Source organism: Rhea americana, unplaced genomic scaffold, assembly GCF_003343005.1.
Source record: "Rhea americana isolate MKP2758 unplaced genomic scaffold, rheAme1 scaffold_159, whole genome shotgun sequence".
Classification (NCBI taxonomy): Eukaryota; Metazoa; Chordata; class Aves; order Rheiformes; family Rheidae; genus Rhea; species Rhea americana.
Window position 1 is genome coordinate 1,787,629 of NW_028185694.1, and position 23,198 is coordinate 1,810,826.

Sequence of the window (23,198 nt, forward strand, 5' to 3'; positions counted from 1 at the left end):
TACCAAAGTGTGCTCAACTTTGCTGTATGTCAAAAACACAGATGTCCATGCAGTATGAACTTTATTTATAAAGGATGGATTAAACATGAATGTTGCATTCCTTTAAAAAAGCTTAAATTAGCTAACCAGCTGTTGAAAACTGCACAGGTGATATTATTTACACAGGGCAACTCCCTCCTTCCTTCCCAAAACTTAAACAAAGAGAATTCTCACTCTGAAACATGAACAATGAACTATAAAAGCACACTGATTTACAGCAAAGTAATTCTGAAAATAGAAATCTAAGTCTCTCATACTTATTGAACTTACTTTTTCCCTGAAAATGAACCTAAATCAGCTCTTTGGCACAGTCATATTCATGTTTCCATCACAAAGCCAATATTGTAATGCTTTCAGCCACCTATCAGTGTCTTATCTGCATAAAATATGATCTTATCATTGGTGTATCCAGCCAGAAAGGCCTGCCGTATATTAGAAGCCTTCTGGCAATATCTTGAACCATGCCTCCTGCACCTGGATAGCATGGCCAGCTCTGACTGAAAGTAACACTGAGTCTATAAAACAAGCATGAAGTTTGCAACTCAGAGAATATTTCAATAAACCTAAACAGGGATAAACTCTACATTTAACAGCTCACTGTACAAAATACTGTGCTGCCCGGAGCACTTCTAGAACATGTTTTTAGATTTCGACCTACATTCCTCAAAGTTGTAGTCTCAACTTCTTGCTTTTTTGAAGCATCGTGGCAAGAAAACAGCCCCAGAAGGCATATTTGGGGAGGGCTTCAGAACCATYTCAACTGCTGTCTTGACTGCATGGGCCCTGCTTGAGGTTTGCAGCCAGTGCAACAATTTAATCAGCAGCCAAAAACACCAGTGTATTAGATGTAGTAGGCCACTTGCAGGACAGTCYCACCATTTAGTTTCTTWATTTGTCCCCAAAATTTTCATTTGYGGGCTTAAATGTTCAGATCTCATTTTTACGTCTACTTTTTTGACTCTCTTCCTTATGCTAAGGAAACTGGACATATAAATAAAATCCCWTCACAAGATTCCTGAATGGTAAATTATGCAGTGTGGCACCTGYTCCAAAAATTAAGGTTCCAACTCAGCTCTCATCATATAAGAAATATACTTTACATACCTTCACATAAAAAGCCCAACGGGATCAATCAGTAGCAGTATACTGCTAGACTGTAATAATTTCTGTCATCTTGTGCCAACTGTTAGATAAATAAGACTTGTATAAAACAAAATCTGCTCCTAAATTTACATTTACTATTTCTAGAATGTACAAAAAGTTTTCTAAAACTCTTACTTATAAACTTGTGTGTGCTCTTTGTTTTCACAAGAGAAGTATGTTTATTGATCTCTCTTCTGATCCAAAATAATTTCCAATAAGTTTCTGCCTCTCTTCCAGGAATCAAGAATTGCTTCCTTCAGACAATTAGATAGAAAAGTCACTTCCAGTGTTTGGAAATATAAGCACAAACTGACTGATTAAATATAATTCTAATAAACCATGGAAAGCTGTCCTGTTTCTGTTCAGAAAGCAGAACCTCTCAAAGGTCTTTTTTTGAGCTGCTAACAATTAGACTCCTTTTTTCTAGTTTCTCAGGAAATGTGTCTGCTTTCTGTTAAATATGTCGTCCAGTCAGGAAGAAAAGTGGTCTGTCCTCTTTGGCATTGGCAGTCTGAAATTCATCCCTCAGTCGGAATTGCCATTCATCTTCCAGCTCTAGCCGGACAACAGTCTGGCGAAGAGAATTGCGATCTTGACAAATAACACACAGGGTGGCACCTAAGCAAACAGTAAAAAAACAGAAAAAAAAAATGTGTGAATATCACCTTTGTTCTCCAAACCAACAAGATCCCCCCCGGTTCTTAGCATGTAGAACTTCCACCAGATAAAAACAGGAGTTAGAGCAACGCTGGAGATAAAATTAAGGCACTCACACGTGACTTAGGAGAGCTACATTCAACTCTTTTTTACCAAGGTCTTCTTGCCTAACCTTAAGTATCTAGTATTTATTTAGTTAGCAAGATTAACAACACACTCCTCACCCTTTGAAATGAGGAAGGGTGAATCTGTTTGGTAGATCTAAGGAGGTGGTGATGAATCCTAACAGAAAACAAGATAAAGCCCTACATCCATTGCAGTTATAACCATATTGATCATTACATAGTTGAATTAAACCTTCACTCAGCAAAGCACTCAAGCCACAAGCTGGTCACCAGGATGTCTGATTGAGCTCTGTGTGCTTTGCTGACCAGAAGTGGTCTAAATATGTCCTTAAAACCAGTCACAAACTTAAGCACTTTTGTGATTGGTAAGCTAATGTGCTACCAAAGAAGAACCACATCTGTATGAACGTGAACATGGCTGAGTCCAGAATGCTGAAGTAAGTAATATCATGTTTTAATAAGCAATATCTAAAACATGTAACTGTTTCATGTGAATGGCAGGTTGATAACATTTTAACTTGCCTGCATAATTTCCTGGCTTGTGAAAAAAGTGCTTAATTAGGTGAAATAATTAACTTGCCATCATTCAATACTCTGAAAGAGAGATGGTAAGGTAGGAGGAAATGCCCAAGACAGAAAGAGCTCAGGCTATAATAAAAAGAAACAAGAGAGAAAGTCACATTGTGCTTGTTTAATGCTGGTTAGAAGGTCAAGTATACTACAAAGGCAGAAGASCAAATCCCAAATACACTTTGTGTTACACATTATAAAAATCTACTGGTTTACGCAAAATGAAACTGATGGCCTCTGATCACTCACCTGGGGAAAAAAATGCAGCACAAAAGCACTGCTTTCAACTGCAATTACTCTAATAGCTTTGTCAGAAAAGCCATAGGCTGGCTAAAAAATGGAAATTGCTCCAGAATGAGAATAGACCCTGGCACTCTTGTGGCTCCACTAGCTTGAGCAGGTGAAATCTGTTCAAATCCTAATTTGTACTTTGCTATACCTATCTGCATGAAACTATATTAATTGCAACAAAGAAAACAGCATTTTATAACAAATCTACCTGTTTCAATAAGGCATTTGCAAAGGTATGTCTATTCCGGTGACATTTATGGCTGTGACTAAAACAAATCCTTAGAGCAGCGCACACCTAGGATGGTGGGAGAACGATCTGAGAGAAGCTTGCAGTGTGACCTCCTGCTATGCACATGCATTCGTTGTTTCCAGGGCTGACCACCGACCCTACATCAGGACTACCTGGAGAAACTAGTTATTGGGAATAAATATTGACCTTTTATTCCCAGAGATAGTAAAAAGATTTTGATGGAATCTTGTCCATCGTGCATTTTCTTTGAAAATTAGAAAACATTACCTGCAAGAGCACAATGAGCAACACTTCATGCATAAAGCTAAATACCTAGTTTCCAAACATAAGGTAAGGAGTAAGGCGTATACACTGGGCATAATGACCCAACATTGCCTAACCACTTGGAAACCTGCAGAACTTGGAGCATTATTATATAGCAACTTACAACAGTGCAGACCCAGCATAATCCAACATCAAAGGAGTGTGGAACAAACAAAACATACAAAAAACAAATACAAATACATACACTCTGTGTGTGTGTGTGTGTGTGTGTATTTATTTATTTATACACAGATAACAACCAAAAAAAGTCCTCTCCTTGGGTTGCTGGCTGCCACAGCCTAAGTCAATTCTCTATAATAAAACTATAGCTCACCTTTAAGAAAATGAAACTTCTTCAAAAAGCTAGCTACAACGAAGGAGTCACAGAGGTACAGCAGGAGACCACTGAATGTCAGACCAGAGGAACTAATGTTCAGAGAGTGAGGTCGGGAACTCACATAGCAAACTGCAATCTGGTTGGTAAAGGAGAAAAAAAAAATCATCTTCAGGTTTCTATACAAAAGTACTAGCTGGGGCTTCACATCAAGCTCTCGGTATTTGTACCTGATTCAAATTCAGCTTTCCAGCTCCAGCTGTTGTGATCTGTACTGTTCCTTTCTAAATATCCCTCTACTAATTAAGAGAGCAGTGTTCATAACTATATATTAGTCATCACTACTATCACTATTATTATTATCAGGTTTAGATATGATAAGGTTTGAAATCTACAGTAGCTCACACCTATAACTCTGTGACATGCCTAGCACAAGAGTTTATATACACAAGAATAAATATAGTAACTGCACAGTCTTAYCTAAAAAGAACCATTTAAAAATGTCTAATTTCATTTACACCAGAGTAGAATTACTCAAGTCAGTAGTTGTGAGCATGCATCAATGTATGAGGTTTCCTGCACTCTACTTACTTTATTTCTGTGGCTATTCCTCAAACCCACTAGGAACAAGGAATTTTTATAGCACTTTTTTAAGCACTTATAAATTTCAGATTAAGCAGTCTACCTTCCATACAAGGCTTTGTTTCCAAAGTGCCACTGTACTACACAGTTGAGGCAGATCCCCAGCTAGCATAAGTCATCATGATTCAATAGAGCAAGGCTGACTCACAGCAGTTGAGATTGTGGTCCAGGATGCATATTCCTCCAATCCTGTTTTACCATATTCCAGCTCATGTAACAATTAAAGAACTGAATTGAACTCATTTCATGTTCTGAATGGATTAGAGCTGAAAGGATGTAATGGATGAAGAAAGTAAGAGAATGATGCCCCCTCCATAGAGTTTGTTTATGTAAGCATGATGGGAATTTAGACCTATAAGAGCTCAGACAGAAAGGAAATTAAAAGATATGTTAAAAATGTTCTGGGAGCAGCAGAGATGAGAAGGCCATTGCACAATTATTTTAGTAAAGAAGTTAAGTTAATCAATAAGTCCAATAAGTTTGAATTTCATTTAATATTCAATTTAGGTGGGAAGGGAAAAAAAAATTCCTCTTTCTCAAACACCACCGCCTTAATGTCACACTTCTATCTGACCTGCATTTGAATTTAAATATGACTCTGGGTTTAGATCTGAAAGGATTAGTGAAAGCCAAGAGCTCTTAAATTCTAATCTTGGCTTCTCTCAGTTTGACTGTGTGTCTTGGCATTTACTTCTCTTCATCAGCTTATCAGCCAAAAGCAAACTGACATTTGTATTTTAAAGTGCTTTCTAAGGACTAGCTAGTATTTGTAAAACAATTTATGGGAGAAATTTGCTCTAGAAAGGGCCAAATTATAACAGATTAAGGAAACAGTCCTTAAAGAAAAATGTGTTCTTCTAATGCATTGTTAATTCAGAATCTAATACCATCCCTGGTTTATATTAGTATTTATGACAACTACGGTATCATTCTTTGTGTACTTTATTTGTAGCCTCAAATAATCAATATCCATATGAGTCTTGKAAATTAATTAATTTCAACATTATAGTGATCTAATATTTGCTTTTTTGAAGGCTATATAACTATTGTGAAGGAATGCATCAGAAAATTGATCCAAAATGTAGGYGATGTGTTTCCTAGAACTGCTTGAAGATTATTTCATTCAGTACCTGTGGTCCTAAGTTAAGGTAACAGTCCACAGATAGCACTGGATGGCTATAATTCTTCAATGAGAGAGGGAAGAATCGATGGCTGTGATACTGGAGGTATTTTTCAAGGAGCAATTGAGCAGGTGCTGCCAAGAAGGTATGCTTGCTGTCAGGAGCACAAATGTACTGAGCAGGTGAGATTGAAACTGGAGTGTCAGACACCTATGAGGAAAAAATATTTGTGGTACAGATCAATCCTGATCTATCAAATCCTAATTATCTGAATTTTGGTTTGTACAAAACACGTCTCTATATTACAAATCCAAGATCTATACAAGAAGTAAAATTATTCAGCCAAATAGCTACTACCAAAAAAGTTTCAGATGTTCATGGAATTATATTGGTATTTATAGAGTGTTTGAGGTTTCTGCTTTGAACACAAAGTTCTCCTGAATATGAAATGGCATAAAGATGAGCAAATCACTAGCTATAAATAAAAACTCATAGCGAATGGTTACCAAGCTTGGGGAAAAAAAAAAAAAAAATAGCTACTACCAAAAAAGTTTCAGATGTTCATGGAATTATATTGGTATTTATAGAGTGTTTGAGGTTTCTGCTTTGAACACAAAGTTCTCCTGAATATGAAATGGCATAAAGATGAGCAAATCACTAGCTATAAATAAAAACTCATAGCGAATGGTTACCAAGCTTGGGGGAAAAAAAAAAAAAGAAAAAGAAAAAACACCACATTATACAGTTCCAACAATTTTACAGGAAAAAGATTAAAGTTAAATGATTCTTTATACCAAGAATATTGTGGATTTCAGGAAAAAAAAGAAACAAAACATGGCAGACATACCCTATTACTGGCAACTGGATGTGCACCATAATACCTCAGCTCTCCGTGTTACAGAGTTCAGAGCCAACCAGAAATTTAACAACAATGAAGCAGAATTCTCAGTTCCCACCTTAGACTTAACATGGAAGGATCTCTGTCCTCCTACTGCGATTTGCTTTTTCATGACACTGAAGTGATTGAACCGACAGATGAGAAGGCCAGCACTGTGGACACGCAAGTTGAAGTCAACATCATCACAGGTAAATCTGGAAGAACAAAACCATAGCTATTCAGAGCAATGTTTCTTATTACACACTGACAAGTACAAAACTTGGGATCTTTGACCAACACCAGAGAAATGACAGAGAGATGGTCAGGTGTCAAAATATATTGCCCCCGAACCAGTTGCCACCACATAGCTAGTCATCTGACTACCCCAAATATGGTCAATGAAATTACTTCCTTTGACTTGCAAGGACACGTACGAGGCCCCACATTTGATTTGTCAAATGCACAGAAGTTTCTGACTACTCACTTTTCTCTTAGAATACAAATATCCAGGAATCTTTTCAATATTTCTCTACAGAAATAATTTCAGCTTACATCACAGACGAAACTTTTTGAAGACAGAGTCATTTCTTAATACAACAGAACTGCTGAGACATAGGAATAAACACAGCAGAATGAGGCAAATCATGCCTGAGCTAAACTTGATTCATTTTAAAAAATAAGATGGAACAGAATAAAAGTTAAACTTGTAAAACTGGCTACATTAAAACACCTTGGTATTTGGCCTTTGGCAAATTCAGACTCAATTCTCTATTCTGAATGTAGATATTACAAAGTGAATTGGATGATATTGTAGAACCATTGGGTTAAGATCCAGGGTTTGGACTTTAGAGAGCTTACCAATTACTGTAGCAATGGACATCAATGAGATACTTGAAATGTAATTATCTGTTTTGAAAACTTTGTCTTTGGTCTCAGTATTATTTACATGGATATTTCTCATCCTTATTGGTTTCTTTGTGTTTTTTTAAATGCATCTTTCCTCCTTACCACCTAAAGCTTGACATGTCATATAATACTTCCAAACTCAACAGCAAACCACCTGCAGGATTATGGTGAGCCACTGATGATTTAGACCCATGGGCAGGGAATGCGTGGTGTGGCCTTGCGTTCTTGGCATTTTAGCATTGCTGACTGTATTCATACCACTTTGCTTTATTACACTGTCATTCTCTTCATTAGCCCCTCATACTGCTTCACAAGATAATACAGGTAGACAGCCTGGGAGCACAGTTCTGTACAAGGAGATGGATGGGAGCAGGTTTAGATCCTTTAGATCTCCTTTAGATCTCATGTCATACCTGTCAGTCCCAGGTGGATATTGCATATCCTAAGGTGTCTAAAGTGCCACTACCTGCCTGGTTTTAGATAACTGAATCCCACCTCTAGTGACATGTACCTTACTCTGTTGCAGTAATTGCTTGTCCCTCAGAAATGGGACCAAAACCACAGTTTATTTCACACAGGTCTACGAACTTCTGTGAGATGATGTACCTAGTGAGTACTGTCCTGGTAACTGCAGTGATACTGTGTGGCAATATTAAAATCTGAACTATCCTATGTGGCACAATAAATGAAAAATTGGGAATTCGAAGACAGCTGAATGTGAGAAACAATCATCAATGTTAACAGGGTTCGCTTATTCCTTTCTTCTGATTGGTTTTGGCCACGCTGAAAAGCACACATGCAGTACGCCCCAGTGTTCTGCTCCTCGGGGGAAACCCAGCTATAAGCTCAGTTCCATATCGGAACAAGGCTTGGCTATGCACCATTCACCCATGCACCCTGGTTTCATTTGGAAGGAAGTCCAGGTGAGCGTGCAGGGAGGAAAGTACAGTGTTTATGCAAGGCCACTTGGTGTATCGGCCTAGACAGCCGGTGGACCAGGACTTCAGGGTATRTTGCAGAGTATATCTACCCTACGATTCAAATATGACTGATTTATTTGGAAGTATGGAGATCAATGTCTTCTTTCAGTTGGTGGTGATTAGGAAAGGATTTGAACTATCAATAAAAAACCAAAATCTGTCTGCATCACATTAACAATCTCCTGAAAAAGCCAACAAGACCTGCTGTAAACCTAACCKTTTTGGTCCATTATTTCTATAGGAAGATACTAGTGATTCACTTACCTGTTCTGATTGTACTGAACATTCTGTGTCAGATCAACATTCAGCATGATGAAATCATGCACGTGGCAACAGGAGAATGGTTCTTTGATCTCAGCACTGTTTGTTTTACTGGCCCATTTCCTCATACCAATTAAGGCATAGTGAGTGACATTAGGAGTTGCTTCAATATGTYGCAGAATTTGCTTCAAAGAAACATTCCTTTCAGTCCATGTATAGTCACTACAATAATTAGGAAATATTTTAAATTTAAAATATAGAGAGAATAATCAGAATTTTACTCAACTGAACAGGAGTTCTCTACAGTCCAAAGCAACTGTATCAGYAAGATAACTTCAATACTGTCCTACTTTACTGCAACTTCTCACCTCTCATTCTAATCAAAATCAAAAATCAGCTAGTGTTCATAATKGTGCGGACTGAAATGATAGATTCAAAACTCAGTCTGGATCTTTCAAGATAGTCACTCAAGGCTGTAAACTTTCAAAGTTACCTRGGTAATGTTCCAAATGCCACAGGGGTAATTGCTCATTTTGTGTCATAACTTGAATGCAAAGTATAACATCCTCCCAATCCATCYTAAAACTCTGTAAATTTAGAAGTTTTCATTAAGCTTATCTGTCTTTGAAGGTTTACTATAAATCCTGCATAGCAACATCACTGAGCTTAGCACTGTTCCAGGAATTCCTAAAAACACTTAGTATAAGTAATGTAATAAGGTAATGAAAATAACAACACTTGTTTGAGGATTTGAGGAACTTATAAAGRAGGCATACAGACTAGAAGTGACAAAAGAGCCAAAGAAAGTTAGCAGCCCAATCTGAAGATATGTCTTTTAGCTTCCTTTGAAAAATCCTGTTAAAAATGTACATGTGAGTGCTAGTGTTTGCCCAGTATATCAGGGATTATCTACAGAACCAGAGTCAAGCTATACAGCAAAGGCTGTAAGGCGCTTAAATCCTAAGGGGACAGGAACGAACAACAGTTACTGCACAATGTTATGCAAAGGCAGATATCTAAGGAAACTATCTCGTTAGGCAAACACTATTCTCTACTTGTACAGGGTAAAAGTTGTAATATTTCAAATGTGGCATTTTAAAACTGATATGCAGTGAAAGCTTAAAAGAAATCAACTGAAAAAGTGTATGTCCTTCCATTGCACTATTTTACCTCTTTCTATCTCCTGAACAATCAACTTCGACCGCATTCCACATAACACAGGAGTCGTCTGAAATGACAATGAAGGGCCAGATATCCTGGGGTTTAATCCCCAGCTCCTCCTGCCGATTTCGTTCTAGCTCCAAGTTATGATAAGACAACTCTTTTATCAGGAAGTGTGCAGCACCTGAAACCAAGGACATAAACCATAAGATGAAAAGTGGGGGCAGAAATTATTTGTTTCTAACTTGAAAGCCTTTTGAAGGGAATATTCAGGAGYTCATAACTCTGAAGATTTCATTAATACCTAATATCAGAGACAATTTTTTCTGTCAATTGCCAAACAAGTGACTTAGAGGACTCCACCGGGAAACATGCAAAATGAAGCTTGACTTCTGTGGTAAAGATTTATTAGTGTCTTAAGAGTTTAGTAACTGATTTTTTTTTTTCTGATTGACAAATATTTGCCCTTACTGGCATCTCTCAGTGCAAACATCTACAGATGTTGATTGACCAATCAAATACCATGGGATCAATTTCCCCTGATCATCTACACTGAATATTTGGCACTACTGCTGGCTACAAACTGTTCCATCAGTGAACGCAGGGTGCTGAATATTTCACAGAAATCATATTACCAGAAACTATGCAAGAGATGCCAATAATCAGTACATCACTGCCTATACCAATTAATCTCTTCCCACCTCTGTTCACTCTCACACACATTTGAGACTGCATTAGTGAGCTTCTGGCCTCACAACTGCAGATGTTCCATTTTCATGAGATGCTCTAGGACCCTTCCCTAGCAAAAGGCATGAGCATAACTCAGTTGGCTCAACAGAAGTGCCTACTGCCGTTTGAGGAACTTGAGATATCCACATAGCGTTAGGAGCTATGGCACAGGACCTATGGAAGGCCCGTATGTACACACTGTGTCTGGAAGAAAGAGTCCTTCCATTATTGTGGTGATTAATGGTCTGTAGTACTAAGCACCAATAACTGCATGGCTATGATGTGATTTTTAGGTATTATGGCATATTTAAGGTTCACAGCACAGTCATTATCTCATCTTTGTTAAAAAGAAAAAAGTGCAGTTTCTGAAGTATAGATATTCTGAAAATACAACATATCTATTTCCACAAGGAAATAGAGTAGGTAACTCTGAGTTAATCACCCTCCATTTCCTTTAGAGTCGATAGAGGAGAGTAAGTATTTCTAGGGTGTAATTCTTGTAGTTCATTTTTGATGACTGTTTCTGGACTAAGTAATTGCATCTTAGACTGTGACTCACTGAGTTTTCAAAGCCAGTCCGAATCACCAGATCATGTATGCTAGCTATGAAGTGTACATTTACATTTCACTGATGAATAATACCTCAAAGGCCCAAGTTGTGCATCTGCATTTGTAAAGACCTGTAAGATTTTGTTAAACTTACCTACTCCTGCACTGTTGAAAATGCTTGGAAGAACAAGCATGATATGGTTAGGCCAGTACTTCTTATATATGGCCATTTCATATTCCTTGACAACTAAAACATGCAAATGACTGGCCCCATCCATTGCATGATATAAATTGAAAAGTCCATGTTCATGACGCCCAGTAGTGGGAGTAAAAGTAGGACTTTTTATGTAATCTTCACTCTGTAAATAAAGAAACAAAAATATGAGTTTTCATATTAAACTACATGATGTTTAAACAAAACAGACAAAGTACCTTAGTAGAAATCAGATTCCCTGACACTGGAGAAACTTAATCATTTTAAATCAGCTTAATAGCAAAAAAAGTAATTTTTATAAGAGTTGGAAAAAAGCAAGTTCTGACACTAAATTTAATTGACTGATAAGAATGCAGTGGACTGGATAGGACAGCTAACGCTGACCTGCCAAGTACACATGCACCTCAAGGATAGCTCTTGTAAAGGATTTAGGTCTATATGAAGTAAGATCATACTCTGAATGCCTTTAAACTCATTAGGTGCCTCCTAGTTGCTCCTCAGAACCCTGTTTCTACACACGTTCAGGATTGTTCCAATCTGGGCAACTGCTGTCAGTCTGGTTTCTACTAAGGCCGTTAAGGATCCAGGATGGAGATGTACTGCTCTACGGAATTTCTCTAAAGCCCTCGCAGTTAAGCAGATTTAAAACTGCCAAAGAAAAACATGGTGGTTTTGATGGCAGTGGAGTCCTATGAAGGGTAATTTAGAGTGCATGGAGAAAAATGTTTTATAAGAGCTTTATAATCCAGGTTTATATCTCATAGCACCTTTCAAACTTGCAAGCACCCTTTTATAGTAGATAAACATTTATTCTTTTACAAACAACAAAGCAAAGGAAGAATAAATTGATTTGGCAAAGCCTCATAGCAGGAGAGTGACAGAAGCAGGAAAAGAATCCATAAGGACCTGAGGCATAGCTCCAACTATGTAGTCAAGCACAAGTTTATTGGGGGAGGATGAGCAGGAGGTTCCTTCCTCACATGGCGCAGATGCAGCTGTGTTGCTGCCTGGGCTCTCCCATTTCAAACTTGAGCTGGACATAAAACTGGAGGGTTGTATCAGCAGTAATTGCTTTTTGTAAGCTTATTTTCTCCAAGATAGAATTRCTGCCGCTTACTATTTTTCCATCAATTTCTCCAATAATTCAAACAGTGTAACCTGAACCAGGCACAACTTGGTTGTGCCTCTTATAAGTAAGRCCAACATCAGAGATTGCATAGCCTGCTTAGATGGATGATCTTACAAACTGTTTTCTACAAGGGCCATGTGATTCTTCAGACAGTCTTAAATCCACAGAAAAGTTTCTGTGAAAGCCTTATTTTTATAGGAAAACATTTGAGCATTTTTGCAGAATAAGATAGATATTCTGGCACCTCCCTCTACAGTGAAAAATTGCTTCCTCTTAGTGAACTATCTGATGAGCACAACCACATCTCTGAGGCTCATTGCTGAATCATTCTCACTTTAGTATCTTAAACTCATATCTAAAGAACTTTTACCCCAGATAAGAATGTATAAACTGTTCATTCTGGATAATGAGCAAAAGAAATATTTTATTGGTGGCTTGATGGTTTTGCTTCATGTCTCCCTTTCTGTGAGAAAATGCAGGCTTAGTGCCTCATAATCTCCTGACAGCAAGATCAGAAGTGTAAACTTTTTAATAAGCTTTAAAAGTGGTCTTGTTTCTCTTCCATGTATGACAGAAAACATAATTATCCATCTACCTTATCTGTGACTAGTGGTAACCTCATGCTTTCCAACTGTCTTCCTGGTTGGCTAAAGACAAAATGATGTTCCTTTGACTTTGGAATGATAAAATGCAGCTGAATCTCCTCTCCCAGCATAGAATAGGAAAAGGCAAATGCATGCAGAGTGGACTCATAAAGCTGAAGACAGAAAAAAAGAAGGTAATTCCAGTGGTTATAGTCAAATTTATTTCCTGCAAGGTCTCCGCATAGTTCAGACTCATTAACAACATTACTAAAACGAACAATTACTCACTGTTTGCAGTATATTTTACCTCACAATTCACTAAGTGTTAAGTGAATCTCCCTAGGCCTCATATTAAAGAACATATTAAAGAAAAAAAAAATGTTGTTTTCTCTTTTGAAACAATTAGTATAGTTTTGTCTTTTGTCTTTTTTCTTGCTGATGGTACCCAGACTTGTAGACCACTCTGCTTAGAAATACTATTTCACACATAAAAGCTACAGTATTTGCCTTACTAATGCATCTTCCTCACATTCCTATTAAGGCAGGAAAGTGCAGGATTACTCTGAGTAATACCAATCTATACACTATATATAGAATTCTTATGCTGCACTGCTCCATTATCAGAATTAGCAACTCTTGCTATTACTCAGATCAAAAAAGTTAAAAAAATGTTAAAAAGTCCCAGTGAGAAAAGTTTATTGAGAAATCAGTTTTCACTGGTAGTATACATGTAGAATGGTGATTACAGCACTGAATAAGTTAGTGTAAGTGAGGCAAGGAACAGTTCTCTCAAATCCTCACATCTACAGTCTAATAAAGGGAGACAAACCTCAAAAAGCATAAAATTTGTAAATCAACTCTTTGTGGAAGTATAGATTACACACATACAACTTGTAAACCACTATAGACAGTGTGAGTGTACAAAAACTGGGCTTGGGTGGTGTGTGCTTGGGTTTCTGACATGAAAAGGAGTAATTTGGAAGACTTTACCTGGTACCTGGGATTGAAACCCATATACTGATGACATTGTTCACAATGATGGTAGGTGTTATATGCTGCATACTTGGACAATCTCATCCTAGTTGTTTGACGTTGTGTATACATATCCTCCTGTCTCCTGCTCATTGATCTGTCTATTAAAAAACAAGCAACATAAATGTAACATATATTCAAGAGCAGAATTTATTCCCTTATGAGGAACCATTTCTGCCACTGTAATAAACTTCTAGTAATGGTGGCATAATTAAACACATGCAAAACAAACTATGAATTCATTCTGAACATAGTATGTTTTATAAATTGCTTTGTACAGCAAAGGAGAGTTCAGAAAAACATCTGTAAGTTCACAGTTATGATAATTCTGTATGGATTTTAGATAAAGGTGAGGTATAAGCAAAGCCAGATTAGTGTAACTGTCACTGTTGCTGCTGCTATTACTGGCTGAATGTTTGCAAAGGCAATAAAACATAAAAAAGTCTCCAGACGAAACTTGCCATGATACACATTTGTTATCCTGTAAAGGACATCACCATAGATTATGTGAAAGGAGCTTGGCAAGTTTAGTGTTGCTGCAATTTAGCAGAAATCCACATTTAAAAAAAAAAAAAAAAAAAAAAAAAAAAAGTCTCTCTCTCCTTTGCAGGAGACTGAAAAAAGATGAGATTTAATGACAATATCTCTGATAAGGACACCCACCTATGCAGAAGTGAACTGAGGCTGCTAACCCGTTCTCACAGGTGCCATGTAGCCTTTGAATGGGAATCTAATTTTGGTTGGAAAGGACTTTTGTATGTCATCTAGTCAATGCTGCACTAAAAAGCAAGGCCAACTTCAGCATTAGATCAGGTTTTTCATGGCCTTGTCCTGTCAAGTTTCAAAAATCATCAAGGATGAAGTTTCCACAGCCTCTCTGAATGACCTGCTCCAGGGTCTGACCACTCTTATTCTGGAAATATCTTCCTACTCTCTAATTGTAATTTCCAWTTTTTCAGCCTGTGTCTGTTGCTTCTTGTGGTTACACTGTGCACCTCTAATAATTTGTCTCTAGTCTTCCATGAGGAAGTTAAAGACAGCAATCAGATGTTTCCCTCCCTAGACTTTTCCAGGCTGAACAAACTTAATTCTCTCTGTTTTTCTCTATACATCATGTGCTTCAGGCCTCTATCCATCTTGGTGGCTATCCACTGGACTCACTCCCATACGTCAATGTTTTGTACTGGAAAAACCCAAACTTGACACAGTACTCCAGATGTGCTCTTGTAGCTGCCAARTATAGAAGAATAACCACTTCCCTTCAGCTGCTGGCTACACTTTTACTCAGTCTAGTAAGCCATCAGCTCAAAGGAGAACTGAAGAGTCATATTCAAATTGTTGTCCACCAAGATCAGCAGGCCATCTTCCTCAAAGCTGCTTTCTAAATGGTTGGCCCCAGCCTGCACTGCTGCAAAAGGTTKTTCTATCCCAAGTGCAGACTTTGCTTTTGCCTTTGTTGAACTTCTTCATGAGGAACCCATCAGCCCATTTCTCCAGCCTGTCAAGGCTCTGAATGGCAGTGCTACCTTCCAGTGAATTGACTATTCCCTCTATTTGGTATTACCTGTGAACTTGCCGAGATTACACTCTGTCCCTTTGATCAGACTGTTAATGAGAGTCTTAAACAGCATTTACCCCACTATCAACCCATGAGGAGTGCCATGATTAAAAGGCTGTCAGTTGGATCTCGTACAACTCATTATCACACTTCAAGTTCAGTGGTCCAGCTGGTTTCCCACCCACTTATAATCTGCCTGTCAAACCATGTGCCTCCATTTTAAGCTATGAGGTCATTATAAAAGACTAGGTCAAAAACCTTGCAGAAGTCAAGGTAAAACCACTGTTCTTCCTTTGTCCACATTGCCAGTCAACTCATCATAAAAACAATCCAGTTGCCTGTGATAGATCCAAGCTAGCTGTTTCCARTCACTTTCTTGTCCTTCATGTGCCTAGACATGTTTTACAGGAGGGTATTTCCCATAATTGTTCTGAGAACTGAGGCAGGCTGACTAGGCTGTAACCTCATGGATCCTCCTTCTTCTCCTCTTGGAAAGCGGCAGGAACCTCCTCCAATAGCCATCACATTTTAAGGACAGCAGCCTCAAAACGATGTTGGCCAGCTCCCTCAACACACTTGGATACATCCTATTCAGTCCCAAGGGCTTGCATATGTCMAGCTGACTTATATATGGGAACATATTCAGAGGTCTATTTCACTGTAGACATTTTCACTTATCAGCCTGCCTGTAAGCTTGATGCCTTTTCTACCCCACAGAAAGAAACAGAAACATCTAATCCACAATTCACCTGAACTATTTTAAGTGTCTACTTTAAAAAGAGAAAAACATAATTTAGAAGTGCTTATTTCTCATTAAGAACTGTTAAGGGAGTCAAGAGGCCTGAATCACACCTTGATAATGCTAAAATCTAAAWCTGTGCAGATGAACCTTACCCTTATAACCCAAATCTAAAAATACTTTTTTTGTACAAAATTAACTTTACCCACATAAGTCATTTCATTGMTACAAAACAGGACAATGCCACTACATAAAAACATTCAAATACACACATCTTTTTGTTAGATCACAGCTTTTTAATGAAAAACAAATTATTTAGTAGTCCATAAAACAATTGTAAGGCTCATACTCTGAGGTTTCATCGAACCAACTTCAAATCTTTTCTTAATAYGCCTTAATCAAATGTAATTCTGATAGCTGCACTCTGATCCTTCAAGTCAATGGAATTCTCGCATTAAAAAYAAATAAATAAGTATATGTGTATCACTCCAGATATTTCAAATTCTAACCTTCACTGTTTATAGTCTGAAGCTTTGTACAAATCAGACTTGCATCTTCATATTTTGGATCATGGATAGTATAGTCAAAAGGGATCTTCTTAAATGTTTCCAGATCTGGCCACACATCTCCAGGTTGATGGTAGTATTGATCAGATTCTTCTTTTATGTCTATGATATTATTGAAAAACAAAAATGCATGGAATTACAATTTTAAAATCTGTCCACACTGTAGATAGTTTTGCAATACCTATTGCTTTGCATAATTTTTTCTTCTATAATTCTAATGGCTAAATGGCTTCTAGCCAGCAGATGACCAAGCCAAATGGCATGTAGGTAGCATCCACCTGGGACTCTCAACAGCCCTGGAGATCATCTGGTCCACTGCCCTTGTCAAGTAGGTCCACCAGGAGCAGGTAGCCCAGAACCATGACCCAGCATTTTAGTGCTGAATTACATACATCCCATAAAATATTGCTCTGGATTKTTTTTTCAAAATGTAAATCAGTCCTTAGTTACTCAGGCTGAGCCTCAGCAATACATCTGGAAAAAAAGTGGAGTGAGAAATATACTATAAATAAAAGAAGTTTAGATTAAAACTAGCTATTAGAGAGCAGGGACAGTTTTYCTGTTTGTGATCTTGTGCACTTAGATTGTACATTGCTCCTCATGGTCTAAATCAGTCAGAATTTCACTGTTTTGTTTTTTTTTTAATAAAGATCACCACAAAAATTTATTCTAATTCTAAACTCAAAAATAATGGCTGAATAACACAATATACATAAATGCTGATGATGACTTTCCAATAAAAAGAGGTATGTGGTTTTTTTGACTGAGAGGAAGACTAAACTCTAAATGATGAGTAAAATAATAAAATAATCTTTAGTGTCAGTTACAGATGACACTAAACTTTTCTAAAAATATTTCAATAAAGTAAATTAATTGCAATCAAAGGTGAAAAGTGCAGAATGTATCAGCAAGTTATTGTTCAAATTAACATAACAATTTTTCTACAGTCTCCAGAAGCAAATATTTTTATATCAAGAACTTACTAATGTTGATCTCTTCCTCATCATAAACATCCACTTCTGTCAGTCTAATCAGCATTCTGGACAAAATACTGAGGAACTGCAGATAAGCACCTGTTTTTCCTATCTGTAAATACATAAATTAGAAAATAAAAAAATAAGCTTTCTTTTCTCAACTTGTTACTTTTTCATATATTTGGAAATTGGAAACTGCAGTGACTAATGTAATATAACTTTATTGCAATATATATCAAAGCTGTACATTAATATTAATATTCACTGCATGTATATTCCTATATTTGTRTATTCCTAAGTGTAAATGAAATATTTTAAGACTCAGCAGTTCTGTGCTTTGAAAGGGAGGCTTTGAARCTGAAGCAAGAGTAGGTAAACATTTGTTTTTGTCAAAGTTCAGTACCTGTCATTCTTATATTAGATGATTGCATTTGAAAGTTGCTTWCCGAAGGTAGTAAAGAGACCATTTTCCCTGTTCAGAGTCAGATAAGCGTTTCAGATATACATGGTAGATCATGTGTTAGCACACTCCATGCTATCCAGGAACAATGGGAAAAAAAGTGACTATGGAAAGAGGAAATTATAGCGTGGGCCACAGTCTGCCKACAGATGAGATGTTCTTAACTCCCGGTGTAGGGCCTGATGTAAAGCCTATTAAGACTGACAAGAATCTTTCTACTGACTTTGGAACAAAGTCCTAAAGTTGGCTTAAACAGCTATTTCGCACTTCCCTGGATCCATTTATTGGTAAGTGAAACAAAAATGTTGCACCTTCTCACATTTTAGGCAAACTTGATCACACTTTGTTCTATAAGAATATAATTTCCACGCTGTCTCTCAAGACAAGCTGAAAAGGAACATCTTATTTCCAGTTCATTTAGAACATCTTTCTCAGTTCATTTTGAGAAAAACATTTTGAAAAAGAAAAAGTACTTCTCATTTACTAAAAAAATTTTACTCCAGAAAGGAAAAAATTGAAAAACTGATTTTGTAGCATGCCAAAATAAGCACATCTTTACCTTTTATAATAGTTTTCTATGTGTAACATCTCTAGACAAAATGGAACTGCAGAGAGCATCTTCACTTTTTGAAAATACTGAGCAGATGTCAATAATCAGAGCTTCCACATCTCTGCAGAATGTCCTGCTCCTTACTGTTATCGCTCACCTTTTCAGTCAGTTTGTTTAGACATTGTTAGGCAGAAGCAAAGAGATTGTGCAAGCAGGATATGCACAATTTTGAAGTAAAAAAAAACTGTATTTGCCCATGCTCCATCTCCCAACTGCAACAAAATAGAAGACCTCCAAAGAAACTTTAAACTGGATACATGATTGGACTGTAACTTTGCACATCTTTAGAAAGGCTTAGCACAATGTAGTGCTGATTCTAATCAGAGACTCTGGGCATAACCCTAGTATTATATTAATAATGTCAGTGACTGGTAAGAAAGGACTCTGAGCAAAGTAATTTTCTTAACATCCTCCGTTYGCTCTGCAAGCAAATGCTTCTCCAAACAAATTAGAAGAGTGATGGAACCTGGAATTATGTGTAATTCTTACAATTCCTGAAACAAAATGTACATGAGAGGTACTGTTACTACAGTCAGCTCTACTTCTTCCCAGAAAGAGGTTCCTCAAATATGTGGTAGTACCCAGTGCCTTAGTAGATCTGGCACATGGGGTCCAGACATTCTTAAATAGTTCATGATATGAAAGTATTCCATCTATCTGAAGCTGGAAGAAAGAAGTCTGATGCAATTAGACTTGGAAAAGAAAATCCTAGAAGACAGCAAAATCTCAGTCTTGTGGATTGCATTTGAACACTGAGGAATGTGGGGCTTGCAAAGATTTACTAGTCTGATTTCTATTTTCATCGTTGGTGCAGTGCATGATTTGGTACTCCAAATTTATTTTAGAATAAAAACATTTAATAACAAAATGTAGTTTCCTTTTGCAATGGATGGGCATAGAAAAGGGGATCACATGGCAACTTAAATAGTGACCGTGTTTAGATGAATTCTTTGGGTTGATGTTACAATAACTGGAAACATGGGTCTTTGTCTGGGTTTGGATTTGTCCCCTCTGACTTCTGAGTTTCATATGCCATGTATATACTCTCTATTGCCATGGTGTCTCTCCTCTGCCTAGCTCACTTCTTGATGCTTGATGCTTCAGCAAGAACTTCAGCAAAACATCAGACTTTTAGCATGTAATATGCACTGAACTAGGAGACACTTTTCTCAGACATAATTGCTATATATCCATTTCCATCTGTCATTTCAAGGTAATTTACAAACTCTTCAATCAGCTCCTCGTCTTGTGAATATGGTTCTGCAAATGCAGATTAGACCTCTTGTATATGTTATTTACAATAGCTTCTATTTCTGTCTGCCACACAGAGAAAATAGACAAAATGCCTTAATTTCAAACTCCTGTCTTCATATTAATCATAAAAAAGCTGGTTTTGCAGATCTTCATTCCTTATTTAAAATGTAAATGCTTATTCTCCTTTAATAAGTTGAAATGGTACATGAAATTATCTCTTGAGCCTACTATCTTTTAAAACATTAATCTAACATAAAGAGACCGGTAGAGGAAGAACATTGCTACAACCTCATTGCCCTTGAACTCATAGTAACTGTAAAGAAAGGAAGATTATTTATTAGAAGAGAATTAGGAAATAAAATATATGCAATTTATTCTCCACCAATAAAAAAAAAAACTTCAAGTAAGTCTGAATATCATTAATCTAATCTTTCTGAGACGATCATAAAATCAAACAAAATAAATTAATGATAGTACCTTGTTCTTATTACACACCTGTGGTGGCCCACTCAGCAGCAGCCTCCTAGGGTGAAAGGTGTCCATCCTGCCCTCATTTCTGTTATTGTAGTCCATATGGATTGGTTTGGGAACTGTCCACTGGCGGTAGTATAGAGACTGCTCTGTGCAGGTCATCGTTTTACTCATAAGAGGACGGAAAGAGCTTGCCCACATCACAGAATGATAAGGCAAGAGAGAGGATGACTTTGGAAGTCCACTGCTGTCAGTAGAGGTAATAATGTCATACACCAGCTTGGGCAAGAAAACTATGGGAGGCTGTTTTGATGCTTTGGTCATGGAGCATTGAGAGGTCTGTAGGATGAAGGAGTTATGAGTAGATACAGTGCAGGAAGAAGAGGAGGAGAAAGGTGAAGAGGATGAAGAAGTGATGGCAATTTGGGCATTTTTTATATTTTGTTTTGTATCCAGTTGTTCAGATACAGGTGGCAAGTGTTTGCTGATCATTGTTTGTGCCCCCTTATCTACTTTCTGTTTCGGTCTTTCAGAGTTATTTGTACTTTCTTCAGCACTGCTGCTTAGGACTTGCTGAGAGGATTTTGTTGTATCCCCTGTTGTTATTAAAGGAGGAGATGACTCACTGCAGAATGCTGTAACTAAAAAAAAAAAAATCTATTTCAACATAGCGCAACTTTCTCTGCCAGTAAACAGCCACAGTTAAACACAAATCATTTATATAAAGTATCCATCAAATAATGCAAACCCACATCTGCTCCTGCTATCTTTAATTTTACACATGCAGAAAGTCTTAGTGGGACTACTTGGGAGTATTTATCTGAACATGATAAGTGACTTCCAAAGGAAAGTTGTCAGTGATTGCCCTGTCCTCTCTTCCCCTTATCAATTCCTTGCTTAATTGAGTCAAGTGTTCATCAGATACTTTCCTCACAGGACAAACACAAAATTACTGAAATTGTTGTTTAAAAGAGTGTAAGAAAATAAGCATTCACAGAATCAGAGAATGCTTGAGGTTAGAAAGGACCTCTGGAGATTATCTGGTCCAACCCCCCCTGCTCAAGCAGGGCCACCTACAGCATATTGCCCAAGACCTTGTCCAGACAGCTTTTGAATATTTCCAAGGATGGAGACTCCACAACCTCTCTGGGCAACCTGTTCCAGGTCTYTGTTGCCCTCACAGTACAGAAGGTTTTCCACGTATGCAGACAGAACTTCCCATTTTTTCAGTTTGTGCCCGCTGCCTTTCGTCCTGTTGGTGGGCACCATTGAAAAGATTCTGGCCCCATCCCCTTGACACCTTCCCTTGAGGTATTTGTAGACATTGATAAGATCCCCCTCTTTCAGTCTTCTCTTCTCCAGGCTAAACAGGCCTTTCTCACAGCCTTTCCTCATAGGGCAGATGCTCCAGTCCTCTAATCATCTTAGTAACCCTGTGCTGGACTCTCTCCAGTGGGCTTTCTTGTCCTGGGGAGCCCAGAATTGGACACAGTACTCAATATGAGGCCTCCCCAGGGCAGAGTAAAGCAGCAGGATCACTCCCCTGACCTGCTGGCAACGCTCTTCCTAATGCACCCCAGGATACCACTGGCCTTTCCGGCCACAACGGCACATTGCTGGCTCATAGTCAACTTGTTGTCCACCAGCACTCCCAGGTCCTTTTCTGCAGAGCTGCTTTCCAGCAGGTCAGCCCCCAGCCTGTACTGGTGCATGGGGTTGTTCCTCCCTAGGTGTAGAATCCTGCACTTACCCTTGTTGAACCTCAGGACGTTCCTCTCTGCCCAGCAATCTAGCCTGTCCAGGTCTCTCTGAATGGCAGCACAGCCCTCTAGTGTATCACCCACTCCTCTCTGTTTTGTATCATCAGCAAACTTGGAGGCTGAAGATGCAGGTCATTGATGAATCAGTTGAAGAGGACTGCACCCAGTATTGACCCCTGGGGGACAACACTAGCTATAGGCCTCTAACTAGACTTTGTAACACTGATCACAACCCTCTGAGCTCTGCCATTCAGCTAGTTTCCAGTCCACCTCACCATCTGCTCATCTAGCCCATTCACAGGCTATTTCTTCATTAGACTACAGAGATGTCTACACAGGTTGATATCTAGAGATAGCCCTCGGCTCTGAGTCATTCTTATCCGACAATCATGTGTGTGCATTACTGTTAGAGAAATACTGTGAGAAAAACCTTGCAAATCGTTAACAAAACTCAAGGACAAGGGAGAGAGAAAAACAGTACTGCAAAGGATAACCAGCTCCGGCTAAATAACCTTGATGAAACCACAGCGCTTTGAAGATTGCGAGGGGTAGGTAAGACAAAAACAGCAGAATAACCCAGAAGTGACCTTAGGTTCATTAAGGCTTATTAACATATTAAATTTCACACCCCTAAATGAATAATGAGATGGAAATGACATGATAATGATGTTACCGCCTCTTCTTCGCTTCCTATGCTAATTAACAAGAACATGAAAGCACAAGCGCAGAGCGATTACCTGAGGAAATGAAATTGTAACCAATAGAAAGATTTGTATAAAATACTCCCTGAAAAGTGTGTATAAGTCAAGAATGAGAGGGGGAGAAGGTGTGCTAGCTTTGTGGATTTACCACCTAGCACCCATCTCTGCGCAGAAATGAAATAAACAAATATTTCGACGCCGTGTGTCT

At 38.0% G+C, this 23,198-nt stretch overlaps 1 protein-coding gene across 5 annotated transcripts in view; it reads right to left on the reverse strand.

Moving 5' to 3' along the window:
- Positions 1 to 44: 44 nt before the first annotated feature.
- Positions 45 to 23,198, reverse strand: part of GREB1 (growth regulating estrogen receptor binding 1) — a 105,222-nt gene continuing 82,068 nt past the window's right edge. For 4 of the 5 annotated variants that reach the window (XM_085299982.1, XM_085299984.1, XM_085299981.1 and 1 more), the window contains exons 22-33: positions 20,554 to 21,170; positions 17,744 to 17,846; positions 16,704 to 16,862; positions 13,856 to 13,998; positions 12,877 to 13,038; positions 11,093 to 11,297; positions 9,670 to 9,844; positions 8,503 to 8,721; positions 6,432 to 6,567; positions 5,485 to 5,685; positions 3,713 to 3,851; positions 45 to 1,800 (exon numbers count right to left, since the gene is read on the reverse strand). In XM_085299982.1, the coding sequence (XP_085156108.1) occupies positions 1,637 to 1,800; positions 3,713 to 3,851; positions 5,485 to 5,685; positions 6,432 to 6,567; positions 8,503 to 8,721; positions 9,670 to 9,844; positions 11,093 to 11,297; positions 12,877 to 13,038; positions 13,856 to 13,998; positions 16,704 to 16,862; positions 17,744 to 17,846; positions 20,554 to 21,170 (2,423 nt within the window). In that variant the 3' untranslated portion in view covers positions 45 to 1,636. The remainder of the gene's footprint in view (positions 1,801 to 3,712; positions 3,852 to 5,484; positions 5,686 to 6,431; positions 6,568 to 8,502; positions 8,722 to 9,669; positions 9,845 to 11,092; positions 11,298 to 12,876; positions 13,039 to 13,855; positions 13,999 to 16,703; positions 16,863 to 17,743; positions 17,847 to 20,553; positions 21,171 to 23,198) is intronic. The other variant, XM_085299985.1, reaches the window with a different exon arrangement.